The 13579-nt window shown below is 37.8% G+C and overlaps 1 protein-coding gene across 1 annotated transcript in view; it reads left to right on the forward strand.

Moving 5' to 3' along the window:
• SETDB2 (SET domain, bifurcated 2) overlaps window positions 1–13579 on the forward strand; it is an 80318-nt gene that overhangs the window by 28682 nt on the left and 38057 nt on the right. The window contains exons 2-4 of the mRNA XM_006837697.1: window positions 3582–3707; window positions 8020–8082; window positions 11701–11797. Coding sequence (XP_006837760.1) covers window positions 3582–3707; window positions 8020–8082; window positions 11701–11797 — 286 coding nt within the window. The remainder of the gene's footprint in view (window positions 1–3581; window positions 3708–8019; window positions 8083–11700; window positions 11798–13579) is intronic.

Here is a 13579-nt window from a genome sequence, read left to right on the forward strand (position 1 = left end):
TGGTACTGGTACAATGAAAGATACGCTGATCAATGGAACAGAATCGAGAATCCAGAAATTAACCCATCTACATACAGCCAAATGATTTTCTACAAAGTGCCTCGGCATATTACATGGGGAGGAGATAGTCTCTTTAACAAATGGTGCTGGAAGAACTGGAAAGCAATATGCAAAAGAATGAAACAAGACCTTTACCTCACGCTCTATACAAAAATGAATTTAGCATGGATTAAAGATCTAAATGTGAATCTCGGAATTATGAAGGTCATCAATGAAAAAATAGGGACAAATGTGAGGGCACAAATTCAGGGCATATACAGACTACCAAACATTTTTGAAAGTACACAAAAGTAGACAAAATAGATGAGCGAGACATACTAAAAATTAAACTTAACGTGCATCAAAAGACTTCACCAAAAGAGTAAAAAGGGAACCCACAGACTGGGAAAAAATCTTTTGCAACAACACATCAGATAAGGAACTCATTTCTAAAATATATAAGAAACTACTACACCTCTACAAGAAAAGGACAGCCCAATAAAAAACTGGGCACAGGATATGAACAGACACTTCACCAAGGAGGAGATCTGGGCAGCCAACAAACACATAAATGTTCACAATCACTAGCCATCAGAGAAATGCTAATCATAATACCAATGAGATATCATCTCACACCAGCAATAACAGCAAAGTTTAAAAAAAGCAGAGGACAACAAATGCTGGCGCGGATGCGGAAAGACTGGGACCCTCCTACATTTTTGGTAGGACTGCAAAATGGTCCAACCACTTTGGAAAGCAATATGGTGCTTCCTCAGAAGTTTGGAAATAGAAATACTTTATGACCCAGCAATTCCTCTACTTGGTATTTGCCCAAAAGAAATACGAACCATAACATCATTAGATAAATGCACACCAATGTTCGTAGCAGCACTATTTACAATAGTAAAAATGTGGAGACAACCAAAATGCCCATCAATTGAAGAATGGATAAACAAACTGTGGTACATGCACGTAATGATATGTTATGCTACCTTGAAGAACAAGGAAACTGTAAGCCATTGCGTAACATGGATGAAACTTGAGGACATTATGGTGAGTGAAATTAGTCACAAAAGGAGAAATACTGTATAAGACCATTATTGTAAAGGACTGAGAAACAACCCACACAAGGGGGGGAGGGGATCTATATATATAATTACTGAACACCGGGATGTATGGAATGAGAGGAGAGAAGGGAGGGAGGGGGAGAAAGAGGATAGGGTAGGGAATAGACATAGAAGAGCTTGGGTGCTTCGGGGGAGGGGAGATTTGGCAATGCACAAGAAGGGGAAGGGAAAAAGAAGAACAAGGTGGACAGGAGACCCGTTTGGCAGGTTCGCATGGGTTAGATGGGACAGAGGTAAATGACAGTGTATGCACAACCTTGGAATAACAGGGCTTCAGGATACAGGGATAGTGGCATGGCCTGAAAGGGGATAAAAGGTGAATAATGTTAGGATGCTTGGCTTTCTTTTTAATCTTGGTTTCCCTTGCCTACCATTGTGAAATAGACACTTGCAGGGTGGGGGTGGGGGGGTAGGGAAGGATAGCCAGAAACAGAAACATCACAACGGAGAACATGTAAGCCCGTCTTCCACCTGTAACTAACTGACCTTGAGGGGAGCTGGAAATTGCCCAGACACAAAATGGGGGTGGGGCGGATGACCTATAAAGGCTTACAAGCTTTCAAGAGGGAGCCTAGTTCCAGACGGGGCAGGGGTAGGCAGAAGCTTCACTGAATGATTTCCAGTCTGTTGGGACTGGGCTGACGAAAGGAAATGGGTATAAGACTCTTGTGGTACAACAGTGAATACCTGCCATCAGAACTGACTGTGAGGGTCAAAAATGTAGAGGCAGTTTTTGTTTTTTGTGTTTTTTTTGGCAAAAGGAGAAGATTGATTTTGCAGCCCAGGAGCGGCCAGAGGAACAGAAGATACTTCTTGAAAGAAAGACTGACAGGAAAAATACTACAAGAACAAACAAGTGGCTTGCCCAGGTGACATCAAGGCAAGTGGCCAGGTCCCCTCAGAGCAAACCTCCTTTGAAGACTAAGACCCAATGGGAATACACGCTCTGATTGATGACCACATTCATTACTGATAAGGGGAAGTGAGGGAAAAGCAACAATGAGCCACCAGCTAAGCCCTACAACGTTCAGTAGAATCCTGTGAACCCGGCTAGAGACCTGGCTGGCCAGCAGTGTGGCAAGACCTGGGGACTCTTGGGCCCAGAGTCAGTGACATAGCCACAAAGGACTAGAGTGGAGAGTGAAGCGTCCAGCTGATAAGAAGAGAGGGTACATGCATAAGTACACTCATACTTGCAGATAATACCCACCTAACCTGACTTAAATGGCTGGATGATCAGAGCTCAACCAGAAGAAGAGGAAAAAAAGAATTATCTGAAACAATTTGATGAACTTGACCTACACCTATGGAAGCAGTAGCTCAAAAGAGGAAACTAATCTTCTCAACGAGGATCACTCCACCCACTCCACACAAGGAAAGGACAGGGATGGGCAACTGGGACATTGGCTACCCAGAATGGGGGCGTTACAGAGGCAAGAAGTAACTGGCTTACAAGCTTTCAAGAGGGTATCCAGATCCAGAGAGCGTGGAGGAAGGTAGAATCTCCACTGGGTAGAATCCAATCTGTCTAGGTGAGACCGAGGAACAGAGATGCAGATAGGTCTCTTGCGGTACAATGGTGAATAATTGTTATCAGGACTGATTGTAAGGGCTGGAAATGTAAAGGTACATGTTTTGTAGCAAAGGGAGGGGAGGAATTAATTTTGCAGGCTAAGGACGGAGGTCTCTGGGACCATCAAGGGAGAAGAATGGAGAACAGAACCCTACCCAGAGAAGCAGTAATGCTAGAGATGGAGGCAGAGACAATGACACAGAGAGATGGAGCGGCTGGGGACTTTGGACCCAGAGAAGGAGAGGGACTGTGTGCTGACTACCTGGGGCAGGCTTGCGGGGTATCCCCTGTGGTTGGTGGATGATGGATGGAGGGCATTGTAACCCATGGCAAGGAAATGATATACGATGGGATCAATGTGAAGCTAATATTCTCCCATGTAAACTATCACATAACTCAAAATAAAGCATCCTATATGCTTCAGTTAAAAAAAAAGTGATACTGTTGGACATTTATAATTATTTCTGCCACTCTTGAGGTAACTCATTCTGAAACCATCCTCTCCCATTCTCAGTGGAGATTGTATTACCAAAACGCTGAAAATGCACATGGATCTATTTGGATGCCCTGCTGCCACCACGAATGGAGTTTCTTTGCCTTTTTCCAGTTAGAAATAGTGCCACTTATGTTTTCAGGATATTTTTTAAGTTAGTAGCAATAAGATAATTAGATCATGTTTTTTGCTTCTAGTTCTTATTAAGGAAATAATGACCAAAATCTTGTCTTCAGGGAATGTGATAAACCATCTGAATCTCGATTGTTCCATAACATGCACCTTAAGGAAATTAACAGTCCACTTTTGTTACACTCTTAAGCTATCTATTCATTTTTGTTTTTTTGAGGTGATGCAAAAACTTTCTGGATGGAGCTAGAAGATGATGGAAAAGTGGACTTTATATTTGAGCAAGTACAAAGTGTGTTGCAGTCACTGAAACAAAAGATTAAAGATGGGTCTGCTACAAATAAAGGTATGAAGCAATAAACGCTTTTAACATTAAATGTTGACCACTGGCAGTACTGTATTATCTATCCTATTTCCATTGTTAATTTTTAAAAAGTAAAATACTTGTTTTGTATTGTAAGGAATTAAAGTTAGCTATAATTCCTTTCTAGTGTGCTCTGCTTCTATAAAAACTTGATATTAATCTATCATGGACATTCTGTAAAAGTGAATGAATAGTAGCTACTGAACTTATCTCTTTTTCTCTTAGGCTACATTTTTCATCCCATTTTATCTTTTAATATACCATGGACATTTTGTCAGAGTGACTGACTTATTACTTGTGAATAATAGCTACTGAACTTACCTGTTTTTCTCTTTTAGGCTACATTTTTCCCTGCTATTTAATATTTTATTCCCTCCTGTGTGTCTTTTGAGCATAGGGAATAATTGTGGTGTTAAGTTGTAAGTTATACCTGCTCATTACTTAACATAGAAAGATATAAAAAAGAAAAATTACATAGTTCCCCTTCATTCAAACAAAACTTTTTTTTTTTTTTAATCTAAGATTGTTTTTTCCTGCCATTAAGTCAGTTCCGACTCATAGTGACCCAGAACGAAACTGCCTGGTCCTGTGCCGTCCTCACAGTTGTTGGTATGCATGAGCCCACTGCTGCTGCCATTTTAACAATCCATCCACTTGGAGATCTTCCTCTTTTTCACTGAACCTCTACTTTACCAAGCATGATGTCCTTCTCCAGAGACTGGTCCCTCTTGTTAATGTGTCCAAAGTATGAAAGACAAGTCTCACCATCCTTGTTTCTAAGAACATTTTGGTTGTACTTCTTCCAACACAGATTGGTTTGTTGTTCTGACAGTCCAGGGTGTATTTGATACTATTTTCCAACACCATAATTCAAATGCATCAATTCTTTGATGATCTTTCTTATTCATTATCCAATTTTCACATGTATGTTGCTGTTGTTAAGTGCTGTCGAGTCAGTGTCAGTTCTTACTCATTGAGTTTCTGGGGAGTATTCGTTAGTTTGAACCACTGACCTTGCTCTTCAAATCAGCCTTGCGGTTCAGTGCTTATCCTACAGTGCCACACCAGAACTCCTTCACATACATTTGAGGTGATTAGAAGTACTGTGGCATACCTTAGTCCTCAAACTGACGTCTTTGCTTTAAAGACGTCTTGTTCAGCAGATTCGTCTAAGTTTTCTGGAATAGCCAGTCTTCTTAATATTGTCCATAGCTTGTAATGATCCACACACTTTGCATAGTTAATAAAGCACAAGTAAACATTTTTCTGGTATTTTCTGCTTTCAGCCAATATGCATCTAACATCAGCAATGGTATCCCTCTTTTCACAGCCTCTTCTGATTCTGGTTTGAGTTTCATCCTGTTGATGTATTGTTATAACCAGTTTTGAATTAGCTTAAGCAAAATTCTGTTTTCATGTGATATTAATGATATTCAATGACTTCTGCATTCTGTTGTGTCACCTGCTTTGGAATAAGCACAAATGTTGGTTATCTTCCCACTGGTTTCCAGCTACCAATCCAAATTTCTTGGCATAGATGTATGAGTGCCTCCAGTGTTACAGTTTGTTGAAAGATTTCTGTTTGCATTCTGTCAATTCCTGGAACCTAGTTTTTTGCCAATAACTTCCATGCAGAGTGGACTGCTTCCTTCAGTATCATCTGTTCATAATCATATGCTACCTCTTGAAATGGTTGAACATTTCTTTTTAGTACGGTAACTCTGTATTCCTTCCATCTTCTTTTGATTCTTTCTGCATCATTCTATATTTTGCCTTGGAATCCTTCAATATTGCAAGTCGAGTTTTGAACTTTTTCTTAAGTTCTTTCAACTTGAGAAAAGCTGAACATATTCTTCCCTTTTGGTTTCGTAACTCCAGGTCTTTGCACGTTTGAATATAATACTTGACTTTGTCTTCTCTAGCTGCCCTTTGAAATTTTCTGTTCAGTTCTTTTACTTCCTCATTTTTTTCTAGTCACTTTAGCATCACTGTGTTGGCGAGCAAGTTTCAGAGTATCTTCTGACATCCATTTTGGGTCTTTCTTTTCTGTCTTTTTAATGACCTTTTGCTTTCTTCCTGTTATTCTTGGTGTCATCCCACAGCTCTTATGATCTTCTGTCATTAGTGTCTAGTGCATCAAATCTGTTATTAAGCTGTTCTCTAACTTCAGGTGGATTATACTCAAAGTCATGTTTTGGTTCTTATGGACTTGTTTTAATTTTCTTCAGCTTTGGCTTAAACTTGCATATGAGCAATTGATGGTCTGTTCTAAAGTCTGCCCCTGGCCTTGTTTTGACTGATAATACTGAACTTTTCTACTTTCTCTTCCCACAGATGTAGTCAGTTTGATTCCTTTATAGTCCATCTGTTGAAGTCTAGTTGTTTAAAAAGGTATTTGCAATGAAGATATCATTGGTCTAACAAATTCTGTCATGCAATCTCCAGCATCATTTCTGTCACCAAGGCCATGTTTTCCAAAATACTGATCCTTCTTCTTTGTTTCCAACCTTTTCATTCCAATCACCAGTAATTATCAATACATCTTGATTTCATGTTTGATAATTTCAGACTAAAGAAGTTGGTCGAATTATTCAATTTCATCATTCTAGTTTGAGTGGTTGGTGCGCAAATTTGGATAATAATGGTATTAACTGGTCTTTCTTCTATGCATGTGGACATCATTCTATATCACACTGCATGGTTAGATCTCAAAATTGTCTTTATGATGGTGAATGCTATACCATAACTGTAGTTTACCTGATTTAAACAGAACTCACATTACTACACTTCTGAAGTAAAACTTGTTATGTGCAGTCAGTCAGTTCAGTCAGTCAGGATCTCTGTTCCGATTCCTTTGTCTTTATCCTTGCTTGGTTGTAGAACACAGACTTTAATAGAAAAACTTCCTTCAAATGAGAACACACACATTTTCTTGTTTTTTAGAACATTGTTTTGAAGTACATTTTTTTCCTAGACTGTTTTTAATACGGATTTCTGGTATGGGGCTGTAGGATCAGTACTGGACAGCGAACCGCAAGGATGGCAGTTCAAACCCACTAGCTGTTTCTCGGAATCCCTTTTTAGTGTCACTGTGGACTTCTGGTGTGGCGCTGTGAATCGGCACTGGACTCAAACCACAAAGTCTGCAGTTCAAACCCATCAGCTGCTCCTCCAAAAGCCTAGACATGGATGCTATGAGTCTGAATCGACTCTATAGCACTTAACAACAGCAGCAACAGCAATGAGTCAGAACCAACTCAATAGCACTAGACAACAGCAACAATTGTTAAATGTGTTTTCATGTGCCTCAGTGGCACAAACTATTTGACTAGACTGCTAACTGTAGACCAGTGGTTCTAACCTACCAGCTGTTCCTTAGAAACCCTTTACAGGGTCGTTAAGTCAGAACCGACTCCACAGCACTTAAGAACAGCAATTCTGACTCATAGTGACCCTGTGTAGAGTTTCTGAGACTGTAAATCTTTATGGGAGCAAATAGCTTCATGTTTCTACCAAGGAGCGACTGGTGATTTGAACCATTAAAGCTTGCAGTTAACAGGCCAATTCCTAACCCACAGGGCCACATGGAACAGTTCAACTCTGTAACACATTAGTGTGAATTGACTGGACAATGATAACTAGGAATAACATCAACAACAATATTCTTAATGCTTCCTGGATGTTCTCATGACATTAATCTGTAGTTGACCCTTGAACAACTTGGAAAGCCAACCTCTCTTGCTGTTAAAAGTTTGCATATAATTTACAGTTTATCCTTGAACAATTCAGGTTTGAATTGCGTGGACACACTTATATGTTGTTGTACTAAACTAAAATATTGCTAGTATCTGTTTAAAATGCTATGTGATATTAGTCACGTGGTGTTCTAAGCAAATACTCCTATCACTTGCACTAACTGTACAAGCAACAGGAAAAAATTCCACATAATAAGTGGGCCCCCACAGTTAAACCCATGTTGTTTGAAGCTGAACTATGTATGTCAAAACAAATTACTGTTCTTTTTACTATCCCTCTTAATTTTTAATGTGTAAGATGTATGTATGTTTGAATCCAGTACTACCACTTTCTACTTGTATGATCTAAAGTAACTTAACCTCTAAGCCTCAGTTGATCTCTAATGTTGTTGTTGTTAAGTGCCATCTCTAATGTAGACAATCATAATAACTTCACCAGAGGAGTTGTGAAGATTAGATGACATAAAGTATATAAAGTGTTCTGCATGGTGACTGGCACCATGAATAAAGATGGTTATCATTCTTTCCTTCCTTAACAGAATACATCCAAGCAATGATTTTGGTGAATCAAGCAACTATAAACAACTCAACATTGATAAAGGGTATGTAGATTTCTAAATCTCTAATCCCAGTCTCCAGTATTTTCTTTGCATGAAGCAGGCCAGCCCTCATATGTAAGAAAATTTCAAATAAAATGTAAGGTCCATACTGCTAAGTTATACGAGTACAGATCTTTTATTAAATGAAAGCCTTACCTAACCAGAGCGAGGAAGTACATGCTCTTCCAGTTCTCCTAGGGATAGAATGACCAAATGTCTGTCTTCTCTAAGAAAACGTTCTTTTCATAGAAGAAGGGTGAATAGAATTCTAAGACTTGAAATGACTAAATCCCTGTGGTGAAGAACAAGACTAGAGAGAGAGAAAGAGGGTCCTGGTGTGCTGCTGTGGGATAAAACACTGAAAGGTTGGTTTGAACTTCAAGTCGGCATTTTAAGTGCCGTTGAGTCTGTTCAGACTCATAGCAATCTTGTGGTTTGGAGTCCAGTGCTGATCCTATAGCTATACACATATATGTATATATATTGTTAAGTGCTGTTGAGTCGGTTCCAACCCTTGTCAACTCTGTATAGGGTTTCCAAAGAGCAGCTGGTGGGCTTGAACTACTGACCTTGTGGTTCAAACTGATTTTTCAGTCCAGAGCATTAACCCACAGCGTCACATCATTACTCTCTCTATATATATATGTCTATATATGTAATTGGTAAATAAACTACTTGTCATTTTCTAGCATGCTAGATCATCAATCTTCCATACTTTAAACAAATACAATTTAGAATTTATCAAAGATAATATAGCAAGACTAGAAAAAGAAAACTTGAGATGTTATTTTATCAGAATCATTTCATAAATGTTAGTGTGTCATTAGTATGCTAAAATACATTTACTAAATTTTAATTATCACTATTAGATGTAGTTGTTGTTAAGTGCTGTTGAATCAGTTATGACTCATAGTGAGGGTTTTCAAGGAACAGCAGGTGGGTTTGAACCACCAACCTTGTGGTTCGCAGTTCAGTGCTTATCCTGTAGCGTCACTGTTGCCAGCAAATGAAAATTTTCGGTTTACAATCATAATCTGGAGCTTTCTAAACTTAAATCTCTGATAATATAACCTAGCCTCTTCAGTTTAAAGAACTCTTCTCAATTTCACTTTTGTTATGTGCCATGGAGTCGGTTCCAACTCATAGTGATCCTGTACTGGGTTTCCGAGGTTGTAAATCTTTACGGGAGCAGAAAGCCTCATCTTTCTCCCGTGGAACAGCTAGTAGTTTCGAATTGCTGACCCTGAGATTAGCAGCCCGATTCGTAACTACTACGCTACGCTATCAGAGTCTTAATTTTACTAATTATGTATAATTGTGAATATTAGGTATTTTGAAGAAAGCAGTTAACCTTCACCCTTCAATACTGGTTGGAATCAACACACCCTTAAGGGATTATATTAGTTTTGTCTGAGAGAGGCTTTTGAATGCAACGGGGGATAATAATGAACTAATTTTAAACAACGTATTTTCTTTTTTGAAAAAACCTGTTTTCCACTAAAAGAAAGTTACATTTTATTTTGGCTTTGGCCTTTTAAAGTAACAATTTCATTAGTATAACTGCTGAATATTATAATTTTGTATTTTTATGTAATTTATTTAAATGAAATATAGTTTGAAAATATGAAATACATGTTTTTTAGAGGAAAAAAGTTTAAAGTAAAGTGAAAAGCTATATAATTGGCATAATAAAAGCCTATTTGTAGTAAGGTTCATCTGAGCATTTATTTTTTTAGAAGTATATTGAGACTGGAAGAAACAAAAGAACTTGGTGTGAAGGTCAAAACAAACCATTGAAGATCTAGCCTAGATTCTCTAGGCCAGGGGTGGGAAATGTCCAGCCCTTGGGCTGTATAAGGTCTGAAACATCATTTGGTAAGGCCCTGCCAAGGCAACTGCATTACAATCCATCATGTTGTTGTTGTTAAGTGCCATTGAGTTGGTTCCCACTCATAGCGACCCTGTATAGGGTTTCCAAGGAGTTGCTGGTGAATTTGAACCACTGACCTTTGTGGGTGAGTTAATTAAATGTTTGACCAAATATGTTGTTGTTGTTGTTAAGTGCCATCGAGTCGGGTCCGACCCATAGCGACCCTGTACAGGGTTTCCGAGGGTGTAAATCTTTACGGGAGTAGAAAGCCTCATCTTTCTCCCGCGGAGCGGCTGGTAGTTTCGAACCGCTGACCTTAAGGTTCGCAGCCCGATTCGTAACCACTACGCTACCAGAGCTCCATTGACCAAATATAGCAGGCTAATTTTTAAGTTGATAATTTTGTCTGGCCCACAAATGATTTATAAATATCCGAATGGCTCTTGGCAGAAAAAAGATTGTCCATCCCTTCTGTAGGTTATGATCAAACCACTAGTCACCATTATTTTCTTAGCTTAGATATAACTTTAGATATTTGCTGTGTTGTCTTACAAGGATTTGGTACCTCTTTTATTGGATTGGGTACACTTTTATTTAGCAGAACTACATCTCCCTTTTATGTATGATGAATTTTAAATCTCATGTTTTTCAAATAGCCATATTTCTAATTATGCTTACATATGTGTGTTTTACTCATATTTGTTAATGTGTATTTATATGATTTATGTGAAAAAATCAGATATTCTTATTTTGTAAAACTGAATTTTTAATCAGTTTCTTCAACTTCCAGATTCTAAATCTTCTTTCATTACCTTGATAATTTGAGGTAGTTTTCAGTTAGCTATAGAGAAACCTTGGATTAAACTGAAAATATTTCTTTATTTAAATTTTTAAAAAAATTTTGGCCTTATCTACACTCAAGAATCAATGCAAGATAAGAATCTACTGCATAATGAGAATTATTTAAGGACCATCAGTGTACAGACAAAAATTCAACACATTAAATTTTTTTCAGTCAACAAAGGATTCACATATGTACTTTTCAGTAAATGCCACAATTTTATTTCTATATGTTAGACAGAAAAAATAAATGAAGTTGTGTATAAAAAGTAGAGAAAGAAGAAACAAAATTAAAGATACAGGTGAGACTAAGAGAAATATGAAAACAAATGGTGGTAGTGGTGGTTGTATGCCGTGGAGTCAGTTCCGATTCATAGCAACCCAGTACAGGGTTTCCAAGGCTATAAATCTTTACGGGACCAGAAAGCCTCATCTTTCTCCCACGGAACAGCTGGTAGTTTAGAACTGCTGACCCTGAAGTTAGCAGCCCAATTTGTAACCACTACACTACCAGAGCTCCTTGAAAAAACAAATAGAAAGACACAAAAGCCAAATTTTCTGACATTGAAGTGATTCATAATAGTTATATTTATAAAAAATAGAGGTAGATGTTTAGCTTGATGTTTGAATAAAAGTCAGATTAACTTTAGGCCAAACTGTAAGGTTCTCCAGTACATGTCATTCCCATTATAAATCTTAATTGTATCCTATCTTATTTTCTTAATATTTTTGAAAATACAGTAATAACATGCAGTCTCTTGACTCAATCTTGAAATCATAATATGCTTACTGATTTTATGGAATCATAATAGCAGACTCTCTATCTAGTGATGATATTATTTCAATATTATTACAGTGAATGATTTTTTATTTGTTGTACTTATTTCTCACATTTATACTTTTTCATGTAGATGATAGACCTGTGACCCAGAATGAACAGGAAAATAAATCAAGTTCTTTGCCCTCTACATCCTATCACCACTCCAGCCCAGAAGACGATACATCTCTGTGTGTACATAAGTTGAATTTATTTACATTGTTAATGCTTTTACTCGTTAAGGATATTTACTCACTCGTTTTATATTGTCATTGTGTGCTGCTGAGTCAGTTCCAACTCATAGCAACCTTATATAGGGTTTCCAAGAGTAGCTGTTGGGTTTGAACTGCACATTAACATGGATATAACTTATTTAAAAAGACTTCCCATGAAAAGTTTTAAAAGTTGTAAACTAGTCTTTTATATATAAAGGTTCATGAGTCACTTAATGAATTATTTATTTCTTAATTTTCCTAAATAAGTATTTTTCTAACTTTTAGCTTAAGATGTGTTTGATTATATTATTAATACACTGAAATCTGTCTCTACAAAACTGTCTAATTTTTCCTAGGAAATTATTTTTCCTGGATTTTCTTTTGGGGGGAGGTGGGTGAGAGTAGGGTATTAAAAAGGCCCAAAGTATATCTTTAAGTACCAATTGAATTTTTTAAATGCTAAACAGTTCTAAAGTTATATCAGAAAATTTATAAGAGTAGACTACATTTTTCATTTCTCCTTTTCCTATTAATTTCGGTAAAGATTACTCAGCATAAGTAAAAATTATGAAAGAGGGAATCTACTGCTCAGTCTTTTTTTATTTTTAACAGGTACAGTGTGGTTATAAATTAGGCTGCTAACCTCAAGGTCAGCAGTTCAAAACTACCAGCCGTTCTGCGGGAGAAAGATGAGGCTTTCTGCTCCTGTAAAGATTTACAGCCTCAGAAACCCCTGTGCAGGGTCACTATGAGTCGTAATGACTCAATGTCACACTACCACCACCACCACTGTGTAGTATAATCCCAACATGATTTCAAAGTACTAAAATAGATTAAAGTTGTTTAAGGAAAGCATAACCTTACCTTATTTTTTTCTCCTTATTTATTTTTTTTTTTTCCTTTTCATTAGGTGCTACTGCATTATATTCCTCAGCAATGGATATATAGATATAGATAATTTTTTTTCTTAGTTTTTATTGTGAATTGAGTGATAATTTACAGGGCAGAGCATAAGTTTTACACTCAGTTATATTTTGTTTCACTGCAATGATTGCACCATCGGCTAACAGTATTTACCTGTATTCCCTCTCTTCTCTTTTTTGATGTACACAAAACACAGAGAAAATATTATTTGTTTAAACAACTAAAGAGCACATTTTGCAAGAGGCAGGAGGCACACAGTCTTCCTTATTCCATGGGTCTAAAGTCCTCAGCTGCTGTAACTCTGCCATCGCCTCTGCTTCCATCTCTGCTGTCACTGCGTTTCTGGTTAGGATCCCATGCTCCTCTCACGCTCTTCCCTCTTGATGGTCCTAGGGTCCTCTGTTCTTGGAATGTAAGATTAGCTGCTCCCCACTTTTTGTTATACATCATCTACCTTTACAATTATGATAATCACAATTACTCATGGTAACAATTACTATTGAATCAAGAGATTCCTATCCCCATTCTCCCCCACCACCTTTCACCAGACTCATCTGGAAAAGAGGAAAACTATTCAGTGGGAATTCTACCTTACCCACCTCTTTCTGAAACTAAGCACACTCTTGAAAGCTTGTAAGCCAGCCACTTCATACCATTATAGCCCCACATTTTTGGTAGTCACTGTCTAAGTTGCCCATCCCTATCAACTCTGTGTACTGAGGGGACAGATTAGATCCTTGATGTGAAGAGTCCTCTGTCAGAATTTTGAGCAACTACATCCTTAAGGTCAGTGGTTCGAAACTACCAGCCGCTCTGCGGGAGAAAGATGAGGCT

This window comes from Chrysochloris asiatica, unplaced genomic scaffold (genome assembly GCF_000296735.1).
Source record: "Chrysochloris asiatica unplaced genomic scaffold, ChrAsi1.0 scaffold00022, whole genome shotgun sequence".
NCBI classification, from domain to species: Eukaryota; Metazoa; Chordata; class Mammalia; order Afrosoricida; family Chrysochloridae; genus Chrysochloris; species Chrysochloris asiatica.